The sequence below is a fragment of the Tursiops truncatus genome, chromosome 14 (assembly GCF_011762595.2).
Source record: "Tursiops truncatus isolate mTurTru1 chromosome 14, mTurTru1.mat.Y, whole genome shotgun sequence".
Classification (NCBI taxonomy): Eukaryota; Metazoa; Chordata; class Mammalia; order Artiodactyla; family Delphinidae; genus Tursiops; species Tursiops truncatus.
In genome coordinates this window covers 50,141,582-50,166,350 of record NC_047047.1, presented here as the reverse complement: position 1 = coordinate 50,166,350, position 24,769 = coordinate 50,141,582, and the positions used below count along the sequence as shown (strand labels likewise).

At 38.5% G+C, this 24,769-nt stretch overlaps 1 protein-coding gene and 1 non-coding gene across 2 annotated transcripts in view; both read left to right on the top strand.

The window, feature by feature from the left end:
* MSH2 (mutS homolog 2) overlaps positions 1-24,769 on the top strand; it is a 73,363-nt gene that overhangs the window by 20,253 nt on the left and 28,341 nt on the right. The window contains exons 7-8 of the mRNA XM_019943195.3: positions 5,329-5,528; positions 24,019-24,128. Coding sequence (XP_019798754.1) covers positions 5,329-5,528; positions 24,019-24,128 — 310 coding nt within the window. The remainder of the gene's footprint in view (positions 1-5,328; positions 5,529-24,018; positions 24,129-24,769) is intronic.
* On the top strand, positions 21,110-21,216 carry LOC117307982 (U6 spliceosomal RNA). The gene has a single exon (XR_004521923.1). It is a non-coding gene; the product is annotated as a U6 spliceosomal RNA (small nuclear RNA).

The window sequence follows — 24,769 nt, the reverse complement described above, 5'->3', positions numbered from 1 at the left end:
ATGTATCAAATTGTGACAGCTGAGTAATTTTGAGTAGAATTGACAGGTATACTCTGTTTTGCCAACACTAACTTTGGTACTTCTGAAGTTGTGATTTGAAAGTGGGATTGTCATGGAAACAGTAGAGCAGTCTTTTTTTAAAAAAACCTCTGTTAGCCAGAGCACAAACTAATACTGTAATTATTTCTGAAATGGCATGTCGAATAGACTTGTGAAACTAGCAATTTATTAGACTTTTTAAAAAAATAAATTTATTTATTTTTGGCTGCATTGGGTCTTCGTTGCTGCGCACGGGCTTTCTCTAGTTGCGGTGAGCAGGGGCTACTCTTCACTGCGGTGCACGGGCTTCTTATTGCAGTGGCTTCTCATTGCAAAGGACGGGCTCTACCTGCGCGGGCTTCAGTAGTTAGTTGTGGCACGTGGGCTCAGTAGTTGTGGCGCACGGGGGCTTAGTTGCTTCGTGGCATGTGGAATCTTCCCGGACCAGGGCTCGAACCCGTGTTGCCTGCATTGTCAGGCGGATTCCTAACCACTGCGCCCCCAGGGAAGTCCATTATTAGACTTTTAATGATATCCAGACCAAAGACTGAGGGGGCTGTGTATCTTGCCTTGTGCTATGTGTTTTAGAAGCTTTTTCATTCCCTTGCTGTTTTACTTAATACTCTTTCTGGAACTTTATGCTCTTTTTTTTTTTTAAATTCAAGTATAGTTGATTTATAATGTGTTAATTTCTGCTGTACAGCAAGGTGATTCAGTTATATATATGTATATACATTCTTTTTTTATATTCTTTTCCATTACGGTTTCTCATAGGATATCGAATATAGTTCCATTTGCTATACAGTAGGACCTTGTTGTTTATCCGTTCTATATATAATAGCTTACATCTGCTAACTCCAACCTCCCACTCAATCCCTCTTGCCCTTGGCAACCACAAGTCTGTTCTGTATGTCCATGAGTCTGTTGCTGTTTTGTAGATAGATTCATTTGTGTCATATTTTAGATTCCACATATAAGTGATATCATACGGTATTTGTCTTTCTCTTTCTAACTGACTTAGTACGGTAATCTCTAGTTGCATCCATGTTGCTGCAAATGGCTTTATTTCATTCTTTTTCATGCCTGAGTATTATTCCATTATATATATGTACTACATCTTCTTTATTCATTCATCCATCAATGGACATTAGGTTGCTTCCATGTTTTGGCTCTTGTGAATAGTGCTGCTGTGAACATAGGGGGTGCATGTATCTTTTTGAATTATAGTTTTGTCTGGGTATATGCCCAGGAATGGGATTGCTGGATCATATGGTAATTCCATTTTTAGTTTTCTGGGGAACCTCCATACTGTTTTCCAAGTGGCTGCACCAACTTTCATTCCCACCTTTTCTCCACACCCTCTCCAACATTTGTTACTTATAGACTTTTTTAGTGATGGCCATTCTGACTGGTGTAAGGTGATACCTCATTGTAGTTTTGATTTGCATTTCTCTAATGATTAGTGATGTTGAGCATCTTTGCATGTGCTTATTGGGCATCTGTATGTATTCTTTGGAGAAATGTCTATTTAGGTATTCTGCCCATTTTTCGATTGGGTTGTTTGTTTTTTTGTTGTTGAGTTGTATGAGCTGTTTGTATATTTTGGAAATTAAGCCCTTGTCAGTCACATTGTTTGCAAATATTTTCTCCCAATCTGTAGGTTGTCTTTTCGTTTTGTTTGTGGCTTCCTTTGCTGTGCAAAAGCTTCTAAGTTTGATTAGGTCCCATTTGTTATTTTTGTTTTTATTTCTATTGTCTTGGGAGACTGAGCTAAGAAAACATTGGTAGGATTTATGTCAGAGAATGTTTTACAAAATTATTATCTCTTCTAGGAGTTTTATGGCATCATGTCTTATGTTTAAGTCTTTAAGCTATTTTTTTTTTCTTTCTTTTTGTGGTACGCGGGCCTCTCACTGCTGTGGCCTCTCCCGTTGCGGAGCACAGGCTCCGGACGCGCAGGCTCAGCGGGCCCAGCCGCTTCGCAGCATGTGGGATCTTCCCGGACCAGGGCATGAACCTGTGTCCCCTGCATCGGCAGGCGGACTCTCCACCACTGCGCCACCAGGGAAGCCCTTTTAAGCTATTTTGAGTTTATTTTTGTGTGTGGTGTGAGGCTGTTTTAACTTCTTTGATGTACATGTGGCTGTCCCAACTTTCCTAACACCACTTGCTGAAGAGACCGTCTTTTTCTCATTGTATATTCTTGCCTCCTTGGTTGAAGATTAATTGACCGTAGGTGTGTGGGTTTATTTCTGGGCTCTCTATTCTGTGGAACTTTATGCTCTTGAACAATGTTGGTTACTTATGATTCTGTGGTCAGCTTGAGAGGAAACAGTGATAAGATACTTGGTGGAACAGGAAAGAAGCATAGGGAGATTCTAGATCAGAGATGTCTTCTCTGTGAATACTTACCATTTATGGAGAGTGGCCTAAGGAGTTTTAGGAAAAGAAGAGGAGAAGAAAGATGAGGTAGGTGAAGCCAACATCAGGTTTCTTTCATCCTTTTCCTGACCCCCTTAAACTTCTCTTCCTGTTTTATCATGAGAACTCAGAAATTTCTTGTGATTGTTAGAACTCACTTTTTTAAACTGTTCTGGGCCGAAGAATCACTTGAGAAGCTCATTGCAATTTCACAGGTGGGCCCCAACCTTGGGGATTCTGTATTCCACCTCCAAGTGATTTTAATATGGGTAATCTTGGATCAAACTTGGAGAAGCCCAGTTAGAGCCAGAGGATTAGCTAGGAAGGCCCAAATTTGCTGTGATTTGGCTGCATCCCTGACTCAGTTTTGTTTGCTTTGTTTTTAAAATCTAGAGTACAAGCCATAGAAATATTTTCTGGAGCAGTGAGTGCCTGAATAATTGCTTGTTTATATAGCCTGTGACTGGTTCATAATACAAGCTTGGTAGCAGATTATTTCCCCACTAATTTGGCATTTGCTACAACAAATATATCTACTACCAACTCCCTGAATATTATCTTGACATTCTATAGAGTTTGTTATTTTTCTCTTTACTTTCATCTTTTAAAGTGATTCAAGGTCCTTTAAACCAGTGGCCTAGCCTGGGGCTGTCCTCCCCTCCCCTGCCGCCTCTGGGACATTTGGCAGTGTCTGGAGACATTTTGCGTTGTTACTCTGGAAAGAGTATAGTGGGTGGAATTCAGGGATGCTGTTAAACAGCACAGAACAACCCCTCACAGCAAAGAATTATCTAGCCTAAATGTCAGTATTGCCAAGGTTGCAAAATCTTTTTTTTTTTTTTAACTTTTTACTTTATATCGGAGTATAGCTGATTAACAATATTGTGATAGTTTCAGGTGCACAGCAAAGCGACTCAGCCATACATAAACATGTATCCATTCTCCCTCAGGCTCCCCTCCCATCCAGGCTGCCACATACCAAGGTTGCAAAATCTTGCTTTAATATTTGTAGTCATTATATGATAACTACAGGGACAGCATATTTTTCCCTTCATATGACATGCTAGATGAACATTATGATGATGCAGGAATTGTAAATGCTGATGAAGAGATCAGTAAATAGTTAAGAAATTTAGAAAGCTGATTTGGCTCCTTTTCCTGTTCCTGTGCAATTTGAGGATTAATTTACTACTCATATAATTTACAAATGTAAGGAAAATGGTTGTTCATCTGATAGCGTTCTAAACCTAGGATCGTCTTCTGTGCCCACGCCATTTCCCCTACCTTTGAATGTTAAAGTTTACCTTTCAGCTATTACTTCAATACCATCTACTACATAGTTTTTCATAGTGCATGTTGTGACCCAGTGGTGGGTTGTGAAGTTAGTGTAGCAGGTGATAACTAGCATTTTTGAAAAGTTAAATACAAGAGAAAAATAAAAGAGTGCACCACATATAGTAAGAGTTAAGTTTTGTCTTGCAAAACCTATTTTAATTATATGTTGTCAGGGAGGAAAGTTTCTTTTTCCTACTACTCTCCTGGTTCTTTGGCTGTGGCCCTATGAATTGGACTGACAAAAGATTAACAAGAGAAAAAACAAACATGTTTATGCTTACATGTGGGAGCGCTCAGAGATGAGTAACTCTAGGGTTAGTTGGAACTTGGGCTTATATAGCATCTTAGCAAAAGAACAATAAATTTTCAGAGAAGTGACAAGACAAAGGAAAGGGACTTTGAGTTCCTAGGGCTACAAATTGTGGGAAGGGAAATGTATGGAAACTAAAGGTAGAGAAAGGCTAGCTGGTAGGGTTATGTATGTTCCTCTGTTGCCATCTCCAGGCTGTTAAGGGTCTAAAGTTGAGATTAATTGTTGTCCTTCCTGGTAAAGAAGGAAGGGAGAGCACCTTCGTAAATTTTTGTCCTGCTTTTGGGCAAATAGGGAGAAGGCAAAGAGCTTTCCTTCTTTCTGCTCCTTCTCAATTGTCCTCAACTAAAAATAGTCCTTAAGGACCAAAGTAGTCCTTATGGACACTAGAGTGGCATGTTTTGAGGTGGCTTATTTTGCCCGCTACAGTATCTGTGCATGTATGTGCTGGGTCATGATGTAAAACTATATTTCTTGCTGTGGATTACAGGGAAAAAAATGGAAAGCCACTGATTCCAATAAATTACAAAAGCAATATAAACTGTGTGTTTTATAGTTCTTGAAACAAGCTAAGATTTTATTTACTGATTTTGTGAAGCAATAAACTTATTTCAGTTTTTTAATTAGAAAATTTTGGCTTTTACTATCATGAGGTAATTTTAGAATGCATTTTGAATTTATAAGACTTTCTGATAGAATAAGTACTGAATTTGGCAACATTCTTGAATTGTAATTCTGTTTCGTTAAAGATGTTTCATTAAAGATCATTTTGGCTTTGTACTATCATGAGGTAATTTTAGAATACATTTTGAACTTATAAGACTTTCTGATAGAATAAGTATTGAATTTGGCAACATTCTTGAATTGTAATTCTGTTTCATTAAAGATCATTGTTTCCATGTGCAATAATGTGTCAATATCAACAGTCCCAATAATGAGATTCCTCTATTTAAGAAATGTCAATTTGATGAAAGGCAAACAAAATTGGGTATATTTCAGTATCATATGATACTACTTAACTAAACATTAATTTGGTTATTAACTAATCACAAACTGCTTACATCACGGTGTTATGGAGCTTTCCATCCTCTACAAAAAACTAACATTTCAGAATAGATTCAAGCTTCTTACATGGAGTTTTTGAGTTGAGACATGCACCTAGTTGCCAAATTTTAGTTTCACACTAAAATATTTAAGATTAATTCTAGTATAATTTATTTCAGATTAAATTTAGTCGAAGCTTTTGTAGAAGATGCAGAATTGAGGCAGAGTTTACAAGAAGATTTACTTCGTCGATTTCCAGATCTTAACCGACTTGCCAAGAAATTTCAAAGACAAGCAGCAAACTTACAAGATTGTTATCGACTCTATCAGGGTATAAATCAACTCCCTAATGTTATTCAGGCTCTGGAAAAATATGAAGGTAATAAAATGATTTTGTTTTTGTTTTCCTTCACTCTCAATATACTTAGCAAATGTTCTGTCCTTTTAAAGTTGGTTCTGGTGACTCATCTTTACGTTTTCCTAATAGGTTTGTGTTGCCCTCTGGCTGTATCACAGACAGAAGTCATGAGACAATTTAGAATTTTTGTTTTTTAGAAATGAATATTAGGATTACGAGGTTTATTAATAGGTGTCTTGCACTAACAGTGGCAGTTAAACAGGGTTTGATTGCTAAAGACTCACAGGACCCGAAATGACAGTGCTTACAAACACATGGTTTATTACTGGAAAAGGATACAGTCTAGCAGCCGCACTAAAGTAAGGATAATGCATCACAGCGAAAGGCTGTCACAACAAGGGGGCCGGGGAGGTCAGGTGCAGGTACCTATAAAAAGGTCCTTGGTGAGGTGCACCTTCTCCTATCAGGGACCATTATTGTATACAGAACACCCTGGAACCAGGGAGCCTAAAACAGTCTTGCTGGGCTTCTTAATATTTTGCTGGTCTTGTGGGCGTATTCCTGTTCTGTAACTAGTTTCTACAGCAGAGCCCTCTTGGGGCCTCAGTGAGACCGGGTGCAAATCATCGATCACATGGTGCTAAGCTGAATGAACCACCTTGAATCTCCTGGGACGAGAGATTACAAAACAACACGATTAGTATGTTTCATGCCTTGACCAGGGGTCATTGCCATGCAGGAACTTGAAGAAAACACCGGAGGCTAATTCCAGGCCTACTGGAATTAACCTTTCCAGTACAGCTATGAAAGAAAGTTAAGACAGAAGGTCTTGGTGGTAACAGTTGAAGTCAGAGGGTAGTTACTACAATAAAGTAAGCAAAGTCATATATTAGTTAATCAATATAGTATTGGTGGATAAAATCAACTTGCTCTTACAAGCATAGTTTTTAACTTTAAGTGAACATTAGTTTCTACAACAAATATTTTAGTAAGTACAAAGTTATATGTCTAATACATAAAGCATTTTAAGTTTCAGAGTTAAAAATCAACATCTCTTGGAGCTATGGAAAACAAACCTTTCAATATTATGAGAAAGCTTTATGAATTTTTTTGTAGGCAGACTTAAAAAGCTATGATGACTGGTACAAAATAAGTATAGATTTAATTTAAATTTTATGGTAACCTTCCCTCTTATTTATCTAACAGAGTGTAAAAGAAGAGCTAACTGCTTATCGTTTCAGAGTACCACTGTATGAAAAGTATTGCTATTCTAGTCAGGGCTCCTCATTAGACTGATGAGGCTTAAATGCCCTAGATTTTAATTTAGTCCCACCAAAGTGGAATTAAAGAAAATGGGTCTTTAATCTTTTCTGTTTCACATTTCTTTAGTGTGGCTTAATTTCCCTCCTTTGTGCCTCAATTTCCTCATCCTGTAAATGAATATCTTCTACTGCTACCATTTTCTGATTGTCTCCTCTGGCCTCATTCCAACAGGATCAGTTGGAAGCACAAGGGGATTGACAGGTGTTAGGGATGTAATCATGGAGATAGGCTCTCTAAACAATTTACTCTTACCACTTAACATCAGCTGTTTTAAACATATCTCTCACATCTCTTCCCTCATGAGGTAAAAAAGCCATCCTTGTCCCTGTGTCCTCCTCTTGTACCTGTACTCAGTGAAGTTTCTGAAAGCCTACATTTCCATATTCCATTCACTCCACTGGCTTTAGCCCTGACCACTGTACTGAAATGGCATTTGCTAAGTGACTTACTTGTTGCTAAATTCAGTGAACACAGTCCAGTCCTTATCTTACTAGGTTTCACTGGTGAGTGTGACAGGGTTTTTTTCCTCCCAGTTTTACTGAGATATAATTGACATATAACATTGTATAAATTTAGATGTACAACACGATTTGATATGTATATATATACTACGTAACTGATCACCACAATAAGTTAACATCGTCACCTCACTTAGTTTTTTTTCTTATGATGAGACCTTTTAAAGTCTAATCTCTTAGCAGCTTTTCGAATATACAATACAGTTTTTGTTTTTTGTTTTTATTTTTTTTGCGGTACGCGGGCCTCTCACTGTTGTGGCCTCTCCCGTTGCGGGGCACAGGCTCCGGACGCGCAGGCTCAGTGGCCATGGCTCACAGGCCCAGCCGCCCCGCAGCATGTGGGATCTTCCCGGACCCAGGCACGAACCCGTGTCCCCTGCATCGTCAGGCGGACTCTCAACCACTGCGCCACCAGGGAAGCCCTTATTTTTGTTTTTTAATTACAGTCAGCATGTTGTACATTACCTTGCCAGGACTTAAATCTTATAACTTGAAATTTGTACCTTTTGCCCACCTTCACCCATTTCCTCCACCCCCTGCCTCTCGCAACCACCAGTCTCTTCTGTGTTTATGAGTTTGGTTTTATTAGATTCCACATATAAGTGAGATCACAAAGTATTTGACTTTCCCTGTCTCACTCTTTTCACTTGACATAATGCCCTCAAGGTCCACTCATGTTGTTGCAGATGGCAGGATTTCTTTCTTTATGGTTGAAGGATACTCCGTTGTACATATGTATCACAGTTTCTTTATCCATTCCTTCGCTGGTGGACACTTAGGTTGTTTCCGTGTCTTGGCTGTTGTAAATGATGCTGCAGTGAATGTGGGGGGTGCAGATATTTCTTCGAGATAACGATTTTGTTTCTTTTAGATATATACTCAGAACTGGAATTGCTAGATCCTTATATTTTTTGCCATCCTCTTCAGTGTAGTCACCCCACGCCCACCCCACAATCCCCAGTTGTATTTTTGGGCCCCTTTTCACTCAGTACCTGAAACTTTAAACCTGGGATTTTTGAATGAGTTCTTGAAAGTATCCTGAAATTTTATGCAAAATTTTGTGTATATGTATTTTTGGAGGGGTAAAGGATCTGCAAGTTTCATCAGATATTCAAAAGTATATGTAAACCACCACCACCCCCCAAAAAATGTAAGAAATATTGCTCTGCATATTCTCTGGGGAATCTTTCTTATTCCCTGAGATAAGCATGGAAGTTAGGAATTGGATTTGAAAGGCTTGGCTCTCTTCATGAACCTCTCTGCATATGTGTAGATTAATGTACTTGAGAGTTTTCAACAAGTTAGTAATTCCCTACTTTTTTGGTGTTACACTTAGTATAAGTCCTGTGAGATATCATACCATTAGACATCATCACATATAGACCTGTGAGATATCATAACATTATGTAAATCAAATGCTTTACATTATCAGTTTGATAACTGATGTCCAGTTAAGGTATTTGAAATCACCCAGCCTAGAAAATATTAAAGGAGGAAGACTGTTCCAAGTTTCGTGGTGCTTAGAGGTGTGTATTTTCTTTCAATAACGTGGAACACTGGAGAATCTAGATATATCCTAGTCACTGGGAACCTAACTAATCTCTCTTGAGTTGATTTACAATATTAGTTTCAGGTGTACAACATAGTGATTCAGTATTTTTATAGATTATACTCCATTTAAAGTTATTATAAAATACTGGCTATATTCCCTATGCTGTACAGTATATCCTTGTAACTTATTTTACCCATAGTAGTTTGTACCTCTTAATCCCCTACCCCTGTGTTGCCCCTCCCCCCTTCTCTCTCCCCACTGGTAACCACTAGCTTGTCCTCTATATCTGTGCATCTGTTTGTTTTATTATATTCATTTGTTTGTTTTATTTTTTAGATTCTGCATATAAATGATAACATACAGTATTAGGCTTTCTCTGTCTGACTTCATTAAGCATCATACCCTCCAGGTCCATCCATGTTGTTGGAAATGGCAAAAATCTCATCCTTTTTTATGGCTGAGTAATATTCCATATATATTTTTATATATGTATGTATATGTACACACACACACACACACACACACACACACATCTTCTCTGCTCATTAATCTGTTGATGGACACAGGTCCCTTCCATATCTTGGCAATTGTAAATAATGCTAATAGGAATATTGGGATTTGTGTATCTTTTTGAATTAGTGTTTTCATTTTCTTTCTTTTTTTTTTTTTTTTTTTTTTTTTTTTGCGGTACGCGGGCCTCTCACTGTTGTGGCCTCTCCCGTTGTGGAGCACAGGCTCCGGACGCGCAGGCTCAGCGGCCATGGCTCACGGGCCCAGCCGCTCCGCGGCATGTGGGATCTTCCCGGACCGGGGCACGAACCCGCGTCCCCTGCATCGGCAGGCGGACTCTCAACCACTGCGCCACCAGGGAAGCCCAGTGTTTTCATTTTCTTCGGATATATACCCAGGAGTGGAATTGCTGGATCACATGGTAGTTCTGTGTTTAGTTATTTTTTTTCCATACTGTTTTTCACAGTGGCTGCACCAGTTTACACTCCCACCAACAGTTTATGAGGGTTCCCTTTTTTCTACATCCTCGCCAACAATTTCTTATTTGTGGTCTTTTTAATGATAGCCATTCTGACAGGTGTGAGGTGATGTCTCATTGTGGTTTTGATTTGCATTTTTCTGATGATTAGCAATGTTGAGCATCTTTTCATGTGCCTCTCTTGAGTTTAAAATGGCATTTTGCAGAGCTCAGGATAGCTCCTTAGCCTACTGACTTCATGGAGAAAGTCAAAACTGAGGCTAATTTATGAGGGAAAACCAGATGCACTCTCCTTAAAAGTAAAATCATTAAAAGATTTTAAAAATATATTTGTATATTACTAGAAATTGAGTGTATTCTGCCATCTTGTGATATTTTGGTTTTGATTAAATCTAGGTTTAATGTTATTTTAATGTTATTCCTGGGAAAAAAATGAAAAAAAGTAAATTCAGTGACAGCAGAGGGCAGCAACAGTTTAGAAAGTAGATTTGCATTGAGTGATAAAAGCTCTACTCTAAATTATCTTTCTCCTGTTAAAAAAAAAAAGGCTATGTGAAAAATGTACTTGGCCTCCCTTATTCCTTATCTTTTAAAATTGAAAAGTTGAGACACACATTTGCAGCAACATGGATGGATCCAGAGTTTATCAAACTAAGCGAAGTAAGTCAGAAAGAGAAAGACAAATACCATATAATATCATTTATATATGGAATCTAAAATACGACGTAAATTAACCTATCTACAAAACAGAAACAGATTCATAGACATAGAGAACAGACTTGTGGTTGCCAAGGGGGAAGGAGGTCGGGGAGGGAAGGATTGGGAGTTTGGAGTTAGCAGATGCAATCTATTATATATAGAATGGATAAAAAATGAGGTCCTACTATATAGCAAAGGGAACTATATTCAATATCCTGTGATAAACCATAATGCAAAAGAATATGAAAAAGAATATATACATGTAACTGAGTCATTTTGCTGTATAACAGAAATTAATACAACATTGTAAATTAACTATAGTTCAATAAAATTTTTTTAAAAAATGGAGGCACAACCTAAAACAGTGGTATTCTGCATTTGGAGCAAATTTCTGATAGTGCTTAAAACAACTCTAAGTATCTAGATTTTGTTGATGAATTTTATTGTAACAGCTATCACACTGAGGTATGTAACCCTTCCTTCTGCCCACATCCAAGTAATCATCCTTTTCTGTTTCAGTATATTTAAAAACCTTACATGTGCTATTTTCCCTCCCCTGGTCATTGCATCCTCCTCAGTGAACCCATAGTAATCTTTCTTAGCACGTCTGATCATATCATTTCTTCACTTTTGGTTATGAACACATTAATTTGCTTCCCATAACCTACCAGAAGAAGCCCCATTCCTGTGCCTGGCTGGCTGTTACTTCTCAGTCAGCCTCCCTTATACTCCCTCACCTACTCTTCTCCTCACTGTACTGGTTCTCCAGACTGCTCTGATTTTTTATGCTTTTCCCCATGTTTTTCCTTTGTCTTAAATGCCCTTCACTACCTTGTCCACGTGATGGAACCCTACTAATATTTAAGATTGAGCTCAAATATCACCCTTTCTGTGAAGCTTTCTCTGCCCTCCTCATGCAGTTTTCTGGTTTCCATAGCACCTTCTGCTTATCTCCATTGCTTTTTAACCCTAAATAACATAGTAAGTTAGTCTAATAATAATCCCCCCTTTTAACCTGATTGCTCAGTTTCCTTCTAAATAGAAGATAATATGAAAGCAATTTGGCATTTCTGAAAAGGAATCTGCTTTACTAATGTAGCACTTTTTAAACTTTAGCCTATAAAGTTGCAATTTAAGATCTGGTTGGATTTTGTATTTTGGAGATATTTTCTTTAAATTTCGTCTTTATCAGTTTATAAAAGCAAGGTAAACTCTTTGTAGTAATTATTCTACCATCCAGAGGTAACCATTATTAATATTTTGCTTTATGTTGTTTCATTCTTTAAGCAAAATTATAGAAGGTCAGTTATGCTTAACACTTTCTTTGACAAGGAAGACTTGTTGTAATGTAGTTCATATATTAGGAAACAATTTGAGCATAATGTGAATTTTTTGTTGCTTATGCACATTTTGCCCATGGGAAACACTGGGTGAATGCAGAAAATTGCACCCAGCTGAACTGAGCAGTGTAGGCATACACAAAATGTACACAGACACACACCTCCAACATCCACCATGTGTTCATGAGCCACACTCATTTGCATGTGGTGTTACAGCTTTGCACTCACTGCACTTCAGAGGACTCACCATTTCACAGTAACTTACAAGCTGCAGCCTTTTGGAAGTCCACCTCCACAAGCAAACTTCAAGTCTTTTGTGAGGTAAAATGCATTATTTATTGTAGTATTTTTGTATTTCCTATACATTTAACTTAATTTAACATGTGTAAAACTGCCCTTTAAATTTTTTTTTGTTTTTTATCTCTTTTCTTAATTTTATTTATTTTTTCATGGAAGTATAATTGACTTACCCAGTTAGTGTCAAGTCATAGAGGTTAAATTATGGCAACTAACAATTAGTACTATTTTTACTATTGTAAAATCAGTACTATTTATTTATTAAATGTATAATTAGAACATTTTTATCCCAATATATTCTGTTACACTTTTGCATACAGCCAGTTCTGTTATAATGCAACATATGCATCCCTGTGCAAAACTGTGCAATAAAAACTAGTTTACGAGATAAAAGAGGTCAAGGCACAACACTCAAGAAACTTCATCAGTTACATTTCTGGTCACCAAATGTGTGGAGGTTTTGCCCCACACCAAGTGATTTCCTGTGACACTAACTGGGTGTTCTGCAGTTTAACTCAGTTGTGACACTGTCTCCCATCAGATACCATAGGTTAAGGGTTCAATCCCACAAGCCTGGTACCCTGCAACCTCTCTACCCAGTCTCAAGCCCAGGGTATTACCTGTACTTCTGACCAACCAGTTACAGATGAGGTCCCAATGACCCCCTTCTTGGGTTTAATCAATTTGCTAAAACAGCTCACTGAACTCAGGGAAACACTTATTTACACTTAACAGTTTATTGATAAAGGATGCAGATGAACAGCCAGATGAAGAGATACCACAAGTCTGGGGCGGGGGCGGGTCCTGAGCACAGGAGCTTCTGTCCTGTAGAGTTGAGTTGCGTCACCCTGCTGGTGGACGTGTTTGCCCTCCTGAAAGCTCTCTGGACCGAACATGCCCCCTGCCACCACTACTGGGGTTTTAGGAAGCTTCCTCACGTAGGCATGATCAATTATGAACTCCATTTCCAGCCCCTTTCCCCTCTCTGGATGATAGGGGAGTGGGGGTAGAGCTAAAAATTCCAAGCTCCTAATCATGGCTTGGTCTTTCTGGTGACCAGCCCCCATTCAAGAGCTCATCTCGGGTCACCTTATTAGAACAAGAGATGCTCCTAGTGCTCTTGTCACTTAGGAAATTACAAGGGTTTTAGGAACTCTGTGTCAGGAACCAGGAGCAGAGACCAGGACATTTTCTCTTATCTCACAGAGACTAGCATGGTGTAAAATGATACTCATAACTAATCAGTGGAATCAGAAAAGAAAGTCAGCATAGGAAAGAAAATTACTGTTTTGTCAAAATGACAATAGTAAGAAAGGAAAATGAGGTATATTGTCAGGGAAAGTATTACCTGCAAATGAAGGAACGGAAACAGGTGGCTGTGCTCAACAAAAGGGGTGACGTGACCCGAGAATCTGAAAAGGAAGAGAGGGCGGGGGCCATGAGGGAGGATAAGAGGCCAAAACTATAGGGCGGCTTGTTGGTGGTGGAGGAATAACGGAGATGCCCTTGTGCTAAAGGTTGTTATTCAGAGCGATTGAATTATTTTGATCTTTTACCATGATGGACTGCATTTCTACTGTTGGCTTCTTTGCTAATTTGGTAATGTTTTGGCTCCAGCCTCATATTTGTGTGAATACTGTAAACTTTCATTAGCAGCATCTTGCTAGCCTTTTTTCCACTTACATGAATTTTTAAATCCATTTCATAAATATGTTTAAAGGGTCAGATAAAATTTAATTGTACTTCATAAAACTTCTAGGTTGGAGTTAAGGAAATTACGTTATATTAGTCAAGGGAACGTGGGCATAGAATAAATTTTTAAATCTTTGTTAATTGAAACTCATGTCTTTTTATTATCATTTACCAAAATATTTACTAGAACAAGGATGTTAATACTAACTTGATAATTAATTTAGACTTTAGGTTGGTTTTTCCAGTCATATTCTATTTGGAAAGTCTGATTCAGCAGATTTGTGACTAGTGGTAGGCCTTGGACCTGAGTTAGTGTCTGGAGGACACATGTAGGGAGGCACCTCATATCTGTTACCCAGAACTCTCCTATAGTTCATTTTGATTTTAGTGTTACTTGCTCATTTAACTTGATTAGAAAATCTTAGTGTCTTTTTCTTAATTATTTTGCCAGCCGTTTCCAGTTACTTCTCAGTTACATTAAATAAAATGTAAATGATTTGAGAGAGAAGACGTTTACCAGTGAGTATCAATAATTTAGGTGCAATTACAGCCAATTTACCCAGCAACCTCAATTTTGCCAGACACAGATCTGGGAAAGTCTTCTCGTGGTGGGAAGTTGGGGGCCTGTGGTGTGGTTGGTGTCTGCCTGTGGTGAATAAGACCAGGGCATTGCAAGCTCGTGCCTGAAGGGGCCCGTCAGTTTACAGATAATGAGGCAGAATGGCGGGCTGATATTCTGATGAGCTGGGGAAGTCATGGTCTGACTAAAGTGGACCGCTGCTGGTTGGACTACCTGATTATCACTGAATGGGAATTCTGACTGAGGATTTCTCATATGGACACATGTTTCAAAGTCTACTCTGAATTCCTCCCTCTAAACTCTGCTTTTGGTGTTCTCTCTCTCAGTAAATGGCCCCATTATCTACCCAGTGGTCTAAGCCTTGGGAATCAGCCTTAACTGTTGCCTCTCCCATTTTGCATTCACTCAGTCACCAAGTCCTGTTGGTATCGCATCATATATATTCTTCACCTCGGACACCTTTCCATCCCACTGCCAGCACCCTAGTCCAGGCTATAGCATTTCTTACCTGAATTAATTGTCAGCCTCCTAATGCTTTTACTGTCTCTTGTCTTGGCTCTTTCTAATCCTTTCTCTTTGCTTCAGCCAGCTGTTTTTCTCAATATGTAAATATATTTATAAATAAAAATATAAATGTCTTGTTAACCCTTCAGGGGTTTTTCACTGCCTTTATATATTTACTGCCCTTATATTTCACTGCCTTATATTTTTGTGCGATTACTTGTCTAATGTCTGTTTCCCTCACGTGCTATAAGGGCAGAGACAGGGCTGTTTTGGGGTTTGACAGGCCCCTCATAAATTGTTGCCTCTGCCTATCTGTCTATCCTTTCCCTCCTAGGACTCATTGCCAAAGTTTCTCAGACTTTTTTGACCATGTCTCACAGTAAGATACACATTTTCATTTGACTTAGTGCATACCCATGGGTGTGTCTATGCAGTGTTAAAAAACAGAATTCAACTGAGTGAATTTTAAAGATCTTATTGGCTTTATTGAACAGTTCATGAATTGGGCAGCATCCCATCCAGGAGATAGAAAGGAGCTTCCTAGAGCTGTACAAAATGAAAGACTTTCATAGGCAGAAGGGAGTTGAAACAAGGAAGTTATAAAAAGCAGGTTGGTTATTGTAAGATTGCTTCCCTTTAGGGTATTGTAGGGGTCTGTCAGGTGTATTACCTAACTGGTGCTGATCAGGTGATTCCTGATTGGCTGGTTTAAGATTCCATTTCTGGGAGAGCCGAAACTGTAATTAAGGTAAGCCTTGATTTGGGGACATGAGGCCTAGCATAAGCGACTCCATTTGGGGCCTGTTGTCTGTTTTAACAACATGTATACTTGGTATATATAAAAACTGAAATAATTATATAATAAATTGTATAAGCTGAAATAATATGTAAAACTGAAACAACAATACAGTGTACTTTGACATTTTTCAATGAAAAATGCTAAGATTTATTAAATTTATGATGGAGAAAAGTCTGCAATTTGAAAGAACAAACTGCATTTGTTTTTTGCATCTGTTCAACTGAACTTGAACATCCTCCGGATCTCAAATATACTGCACACTCTTTGGCCTTTGTATGTGCTGTTCCTTTAGAATCAGACATTTATCCCTTCCTGTCTCACCTGGCTTTGTTGTCTTCATCTTTAGATTTTCACCTTCAAAGTCATTTCTTTGGCTAGACCTACATTTGAGTACACTCCTGTCCTAGTTATGCGTTTCCAAAGCACCCTGTATTTCCCTGTCATTATACTTGCCATCCTTCTTAGTAATTAGTTTAATGACTGTGTCATCTCTCCCCGACACCTGAGTGTATGGTATGTCCCCAGGGAACAAGTATTCCAGCCCAACTTCTGACATGTAATAGCCCTTCAGAAACTTCTTTTGGGAGAATGAGAAAATACCACTTAGTGTAGGAGAGAGAATGTGTCAGAAAGGAAACTGAAAAGCAGTAAAAGAATGGGAAAGTACTTAGTGATGAATGGTTGTGCTAGGGGTTCAAGATGCTTTGTCTTGCCATTGTTATTTAAGAGGTCCTGAAAGCTTACGGTGTTCTTTATTTTACTTTAGTGTCTATACTAATAAAGGTATGTTAGCAAAAATTGATTAATTCATTGCTTATATCATAACAAAGGACTGGTACCCAGAGGTTGTTAGGGCAGATAAGGGAGAAGCAGAAACAGCGAGAAGGTTTAGCAAACACTTGGAGTACTCACTGTGTTCCTGACACTGCTAGCTGCTGAGGCTGTGATAGGACCCCAAAACAGTCTCTGCCCTTATAGCATGTGAGGGAAACAGACATTAGACCTGTCACACAAAAATATAATTTTGATAGATGTCATAAAAGGAGAATTCTAAAGTGGTATATCAAGAAAGTGCAACATTTTATTTTGGGGCAGTGCACATGCCAAAGTGGTTTTCATTGGTGTTTTTGCCACTTGATAAGTAGCCGTGCGGTTTGCGGGCTCCTAGTTCCCTGACCAGGGATTGAACCCGGGCCCCAGGAGTGAAAGCGCTGAGTCCTAACCACTGGACCGCCAGGGAATTCCCCTGAAAATTAGCCTTTCTAAATTCACTAAGGATAGTTTCCATAGTATTTCTCTCAATCGATGATTAAGTAGCATGAACATAGGCAAGATGGAGAAAACAAGTCCCCAAACTGGTGTTAATACACCAGTTAAGGCTTAGATTTAAAGCTGGCCAGGGCATCATTCCAGGAGTATATTTAATGAACCACTTACCTTTTTTTTTTTTTTTTTTTTTTAGTATTTAAATATTTATTTATTTATTTATTTTTGGCTGCATTAGGTCTTAGTTGCTGCACGCGGATTCTTCGTTGCGGCATGCGGGATATTTCCTTGCGGTGCGTGGGCTTCTCTCTAGTTGTGGCGTGCAGGCTCAGTAGTTGCGGCGCATGAGCTCAGTAGTTGTGGCTCATGTGCTCAGTTACCCCACAGCATGTGGGATCCTAGTTCCCTGACCAGGGATCAAACCTGCGTCCCCTGCATTGGAAGGCGGATTCTTAACCACTGGACCACCAGGGAAGTCCCTGAACCACTTACTCTTGATAGACTTATGGGCTTTCAGGTTATCCTGAAATTTGTTATAATTTTTATCATAGTAAATGGTGATGAAATGTTTGATAGTGATTAAATTATGCTTTGGGTTGTTACAGAATTGTAAGTACTTATGCTTATTGACCTAAACATTGCAGCAGTTTCTGAGGCACATAACAGCATTCTTTTAAAATTTTTCCTTGTGATGAGAATTCTGAGGATTTACTTACTCTCTTAACAGTTTTCATACGTATCATACAGCAGTGTTAACTGTAGTCATCAAGCTGTACATTATATCCTCAGTGCTTATTCATCTTGTAACTAGAAGTTTGTAGCTTTTGACCACCTTCCTCCAGTCCCCCTCCCCTCCCAGCCACAAATCTGATCCCTTTAACTATGAGTTGTTTTTGTTGTTGTTGTTGTTTTAAGATTTCATGTATAAGTGAGATCATAAAGTATTTGTCTTTCTGGAGTTCCCTGGTGGTGCAGTGGTTAAGAATCCGCCTGCCAGTGCAGGGGACACGGGTTTGAGCCCCAGTCCAGGAAGATCCCACATGCTGTGGAGCAACTAAGCCCAAGCACCACAACTACTGAGCCTGCGCCCTAGAGCCCACAAGCCACAACTACTGAGCCCGGGGCCACAACCACTGAAGCCCACACGCCTAGAGCCCGTGCTCTGCAACAAGAGAAGCCACTGCAATGAGAAGCCCGCACACCACAACAAAGAGTAGCCCCTGCTCACCGCAACTAGAGAAAGCCTGCGTGCAGCAATGAAGGCCCAATGCAGCCCAAATTAAATAAATAAATAAATATATTTTAAAAAAATAAAGTGTTTGCCTTTCTCTGACTTATTTCACTTAGCATAATGCCCTCCAGGTCCATTCATGTTGTTGTAAACGGCAGTATTTCCTTTTTTTTTAATGGCTGAATAATATTCCATTGTGTGTGTGTGTGTGTGCGCACACGCCACATTTTCTTTATCCCTTTATCCATCGATGGATACTTAGGTTGTTTCCATATCTTGGCTATTGTAAAGAATGCTGCTATGAACATGGGAGGTGCAGATACCTTTTCCGATTAGTGTTTTGGGTTTCTTTGGTTATATTCCCAGGAGTGGAATTTCTGGATCATATGGCAGTTCTATTTTTGATTTTTTGAGGATCCTCCATACACAGTTTTCCATAGCGGCTGTACCAGTTTACAGTCCCACCAAGAGTGCTCAAGTGTTCCCTTTTCTCTACATCCTCACCAGCATTTGTTCTCTTGTCTTTTTAATGATGACCATTCTAACAGGCATGAAGTGTTATCTCATTGTGGTTTTGATTTGCATTTCCCTAATGTTGAGCATCTCTTCATGTACCTGTTGGCCATTCATATATCTTCTTTAGAAAAATGTCTATTCATGTCTTTTGCCCGTTTTTAAATTGGATTAATTGGGTTTTTTTGCTCTTGAGTTGTGTTGTTAGTTTTTTATCTATTTTGGATATTAGTGCCTTATCAGATAAATGTTTTGCAAATATTTTCTCCCCTTCCATAGGTTGGCTTTTCACTTTGTTAATTGTTTCTTTTGCTGTGCAGAAGCTTTTTGGTTTGATGTAGTCCCACTTGTTTATTTTTAATTTTATTACTTGTGCTTTGGGTATTATATCCAAAAAATTATTGCCAAGACCCATGTCAAGGAGCTTCTCCCCCATGTTTTCTTTTTTCTAAAAAAAAAATTTATTTATTTATTTATTGGCTGTGTTGGGTCTTAGTTGTGTCATGCAGCACCTTCGCTGTGGCATGTGGGATCTTTCATTGCCGTGCATGGGTTCTTTGTTGTGGCACGTGGGCTCTAGAGTGCACAGGCTTTAGTTGCCCTGCGGCATGTGGGATCTTAGTTCCCCCACCAGGGATCGAACCCACGTCGCCTGCATTGGAAGGTGGATTCTTAACTACTGGACCTCCAGGGAAGTCTCTCCCCCATGTTTTCTTCTAGGAGTTTCATGTTTTCAGGTCTTAACAAATTTAAGTATTTAATCCATTTCAAGTCAATTTTTTGTAAGTGGTGCAAGATAAGGGTCTAGTTTCATTCTTTTACATGTGAATATCCAATCTTCCCAGCACTGTTTATTGAAGAAGAATGTCTTTTCTCCATTGAATATTCAGCAGCATTCTCAAAAATGAAATCTTCAGCGAGTTATAAATGAATCTTTAGGGGCTGACAATGAATCTAGAGTTCTTAGTGAAATTATTGAATTTGATTGCTTAGATATTCCCCATTTTGATGCATTTAAGGAGTTAACAGGGACTTCCTTAGCAGTCCAGTGGTTAAGACTCTGTGCTTCCACTGCAGGTTCAATCCGTGGTCAGGGAGCTAAGATCCTGCATGCCAGGGCCAAAAAATAAAAATTATTAAAAAAAAAAAAGAAGCAGCAGCAGCTAACAGTTATTTCCCAGTGTGATCTTTTGTATTTTTCCTAGGTGACTGTTGCATGTATCAGAACTAATGACCAGTGATTGGTTGCTTCATAAGCCCCTTGCTCCCTTCATAATGTCATTCATTCAGCATAGAGTTATCCATTGCCTACTTTGTGCCAGGCATTGTTCCGGGAACTACAATGGTAGATATGACAGATAAGGTCCCTCTTCTTATGGAGGTTCAGTAACAGTGGAAGGGTAGAGAGAGATAAATAAATGAGCAAGAATTTCAAAGAGTAGTAAGTACAACAAAGAAAGCATAATATTTTGATGTGGCAGAGTGACTTGACTGGGCCAGGAAGATGCTGGACATGGTGGTCAAGGATGGCCTCTCTATGGAATTGCTGTCTCAGGTGAATCTCAAATGATGACAGAGAGCTCACTGTTAAGATCTAGGGGAGGCTAGTGGGGCCAGCTAGTATAAGTACCTATAGCTTGACTTGTTGAAGGAGTTAAGGGAAGCTAGGGTTGTCAAGCATGGCGATAGAGAATAAGGGCGCGCTTGTTAGGAGGTGAGGCCAGAGAGGTGAGGCCTATCCAAGGTTCTTAACATTTTTCATGCTGTGGACCCTTTTGGCTTCTAATAAAGTCTGTGAACCACTTGTCAGAATAGTGTTTTTAAATGCGTAAAATAAAACACATAGAGTTAAATAGGAAGCCAATTATATTGAAATACATTTATCAAAATATAAAAGAAATTCTTGAGAAATAAGTCCTTTTTATTAATGCATCAAATAACATGATCTGAGTGAAGTTCGAACTTCTTTAATTTTGAGCTAATGAGTTTAAATGTTAAAGTTATCTCCAAAAAACTATAATATGATATGAAAATATATCTGGAATTTTAACTGATGACAAAGACACAAGTACTGATGATACTACAGTGGTTTATTACTTACATTAACAATGGAAGAAAATGCTTGATTCCAGTTAGAGGTTAGAGAAAATGAAGATGGGATTTACTTCTCTTCTTTGTTTATGTACTATGTTGAATTCAAGGATCTATGGACCTTTGTTTAAGACCCTGGGATAGATCATGTAAGGCTTTTTAGGTTGTGGTAACTAGTGGAAGATGGAGTTTATCAAAACCCAATGGTGATGCTCGCTTTGGCAGCACATACACTAAAATTGGAACGATACAGAGAAGGTTAGCATGGCCACTGCGCAAGGATGACATGCAAATTCGTGAAGCGTTCCATATTTTTAGGTAATAGTGTTATTAAGATTTTATTTTAGTTTCTGTACTTCTGTAATTGAAAACAATCGTACTGAAAAGTATGTTATTTTCTTACTAGAAGTAAACCAAAAATGATTTTTAAAAAAACAACAACAACCCAATGGTGCCCATCAATTGATGAATGAATAAATAAAATGTGGCATATCCATACAATGGAAGATTGTTCCTCAGTCAAAAGTAACGAAGTACTGGTGCATGATACAACATGGATGAACCCTGAAAACATTATGCTGAGTGGAAAAAAAGCCGTCACAGTATAATGTGATCCATTTATATGAAAAGACCAGAATAGGCAAATTTATAGATTCAGAAGGTGGATTAGTGATTGCCTAGGCTTGGAGGAATGGCAGGAGGTTGGAAGGAAATCGTAAGTTACTGCTAATGGGTACAGGGTTCCTTGTTTCTTTTGAGGGTAGTGACAGAGTTTGAAAATTGATTGTGGTGATGGTTGCACAAATCTGTGAATATACTAAAAACCATTGAATCATACACTTTAAAATGGAGAATTGTTTGGTATATGATTTATATCTCAATAGAGCTGTTATTTTTAATTAAAACCATAACCAATTGGGGGAAGAAAAACCCAGTTGGAAATTGCCAAGTGGGGCTCAGTACAAATTACAAGTAGGGGAAGGAATTCAAGATGCTAGTGAAGGCTTTGCAGGATATGGAACAAGTGAGCAGAGGAAGGGACTTTAACTCTGAGAAGAGCTGCAGCAAGGTGTGAGGGGCTAGAGGACATATTCTGAAGTTTATACAGGTACTTCTGTAATAATACCACTTGTGTTTTCTTGGAAAACCTTACCTTCTTCGAAGTCCTGTGCTAGAAAACAGAACTTACAGAAAAAAATAGAGATAAGGTAGACCTCAAAATATGAAAAATTTTAAGTGATTAATAACAAAAGCATTAACCTTTAATAAAAGCAATAGCCTGCGTAAATCTCCATTGCATTTGTAGCCAGCATCAAGTGACACCTTGCAGCTTTAAAGTCTGGGGCTCATTTCCTCCTTCGAGATGCCCTTTGAGGGCATTTGCTTCAAATGTCAGTTTCAGCAAAGTTAAAAATCTGAACCGGGGGACTTCCCTGGTGGCACAATGGTTAAGAATCTGCCTGCCAATGCAGGGGACACGGGTTCAAGCCCTGGTCCGGGAAGATCCCACATGCTGCGGAGCAGCTAAGCCCAGGCGCCACAGCTATGGAGCCTGCGCTCTGCAGCCCACGAGCTCACAGCTACTGAGCCCACATGCCACAAGTAAAGCCCGCGCGCGCCTAGAGCCTGTGCTCCGCAACAAGAGGAGGCCCCGCTCTCTGCAACTAGAGAAAGCCTGCACGCAGCAACGAAGACCCAACGCAGCCAAAGTTAAAAATAAATAAATAAAGTTATTTAAAAAAAAAAAAAATCTGAACCGGGTATATAGAATTCAGTTGAATAAAAAATTTCTTTTTAAACAGTGGCAAATGTTTTTGTACTCTTCATCTATACTCAGCCTTTCCACATACCTTAACATAGTGGAAAGTATAATGGTCATTAAGCCAGCTACTCTGAGGTCTTTGTATGTTGCTAAGCTTACTCTTAATTGTGTGAAAGCTTTCCCTTGATCTCTTCAAGACATTAATGGGCTGGGGGAAAAATCATTCGTGAACCAGTGCCACCACCATGTTTTGCTGCCATCATTCCCCTCTTTACCAATAGCATATGAGCTAATTCAGAATAAAGAACCAGGCATTGTAGCACAACAGACATTATGTGGGCAAAGTTGTTTATAGACTGTCTAATGTTTCACACATATGTACTATTTTCTAAGTATGTCTAGATGCTGTTGTGATTAATAATAAAATATGAATTCTCAATAGTTTTACTGATTGCCATCATAACGTTTTCATCATTTTCTCAATCAAGAGCTGCCAATACGTCTGGAAAATGTTGGGAATTGTTGCTTTGGAGTGAAATGCAGTATGGTAGAGATTACTTGCAGCATTCTCCTAAGGGAATTTATTGGAGATCAGAAGAAAATCCTTGTGTTATAACCAATAATAATGCGTGGTAACTATTACTGAGCTTCTGTTGTGTCAACTACTGTATATATACTAAGCATAGTTGTCTTATTTATTCATCTTCTAGGTAGCTGTTGTTATTACTCCCATTGTAATAGACAAGGAAAAGGAGGCTCCAGATCACAGAGCCATAGATACCAGAGCAGGGATTGGCTTCCAGGTCTCTCTACTCATGCCTTTCACACTATAGACCCTGTTGCTTCACTTACTTCTCCTCACATAATTCCCCAGCATGTGCTCTTGAACAGCATCAAGCGAAGTTCCATTTACTTGTGGCTTGATTTAACCTCTGTTAATTGGAGCACTGTATTATTAATGGAAATTAGGGATTTATAAGGTAAGTTAGATATTTTATTTTAATGACTTCAACTTTGGGTTATTAAATCTAAAAAGAAACGCTATTCATTTGGTTGTAATTAATGTCACGTTTCTGCATCTATAGTACCTCTTCTGAAGGCGATTAACAGACATGCAGGGCAGGCAGTGTTTTATTAGTAGGAAACTTTGAGTGCCAGATCATCTCCCTTACTATATAAGTACTAAACACATTTGAATTAAGATACCTGAGTGAGTAGTAACTTCAGAGATCTGCTACACAGTTTGTGCTTTGGGGATCAAAGGCTGCTCATTATTGCAAATTTTCATGATTTGTAGTTTTGTATTTTTAATATAGGACCTATTTATTTATTTATTTACTTTTTGCTTTCTTTTAGGAAAACATCAGGCATTGTTGTTGGCAGTTTTTGTGACTCCTCTTATTGATCTTCGTTCTGATTTCTCCAAGTTTCAGGAAATGATAGAAACAACTTTAGATATGGATCAGGTATGCAATATACTCTTTAAAACAAGCGGCAGAATAGTTTCGAAAAGCAAAGGCACATCAGAAAACTTTCCAGATTTCTCTTTTTAATATTTAATTTTGACACTTTTGTAAGGCACCTTTGAGACAGTGGATGTAAGATTAAGTGATGGGAAAAGGTTTTTAAACTTTTTTTTAATAACAATCATTTCAGTGGACGAAAATTAAGAAAGATTAACAGAGGAAGTGAATGTTGGGCATAAGTGGCCTGGTTAAAGGAAATTTCATAAATAAAAGGTTTCACATGTGCAAGCTGAGTTTTGTTTTAATTCCAAGAAAGAAGGAAAGTTATAGTCACTGGAAAAGGGAAAGGTATAGAGGTAAACATAGAACGTAAGAGAAGTCAGCTTCTCTTGTTTTTTTTTCCACGTAGAGAAGGTCTTTGGGGGAGGAGGTTAGAGTATGGGTGTATCTCCTGAGTGGTTGTATACTAAAAAGTTAACCATGACTCTAAATACTAATACTTTGAAATTTTTTACACTAACTTTCCTGTTAAATATAATCATGCAGGAAATATGTGCTTACATTATTCTTATTAAAGAATAGTTAGATTCTTTGCATTCTTCTTGATAACTGGATTAAGTGGAGTTAACATTTGCCATATA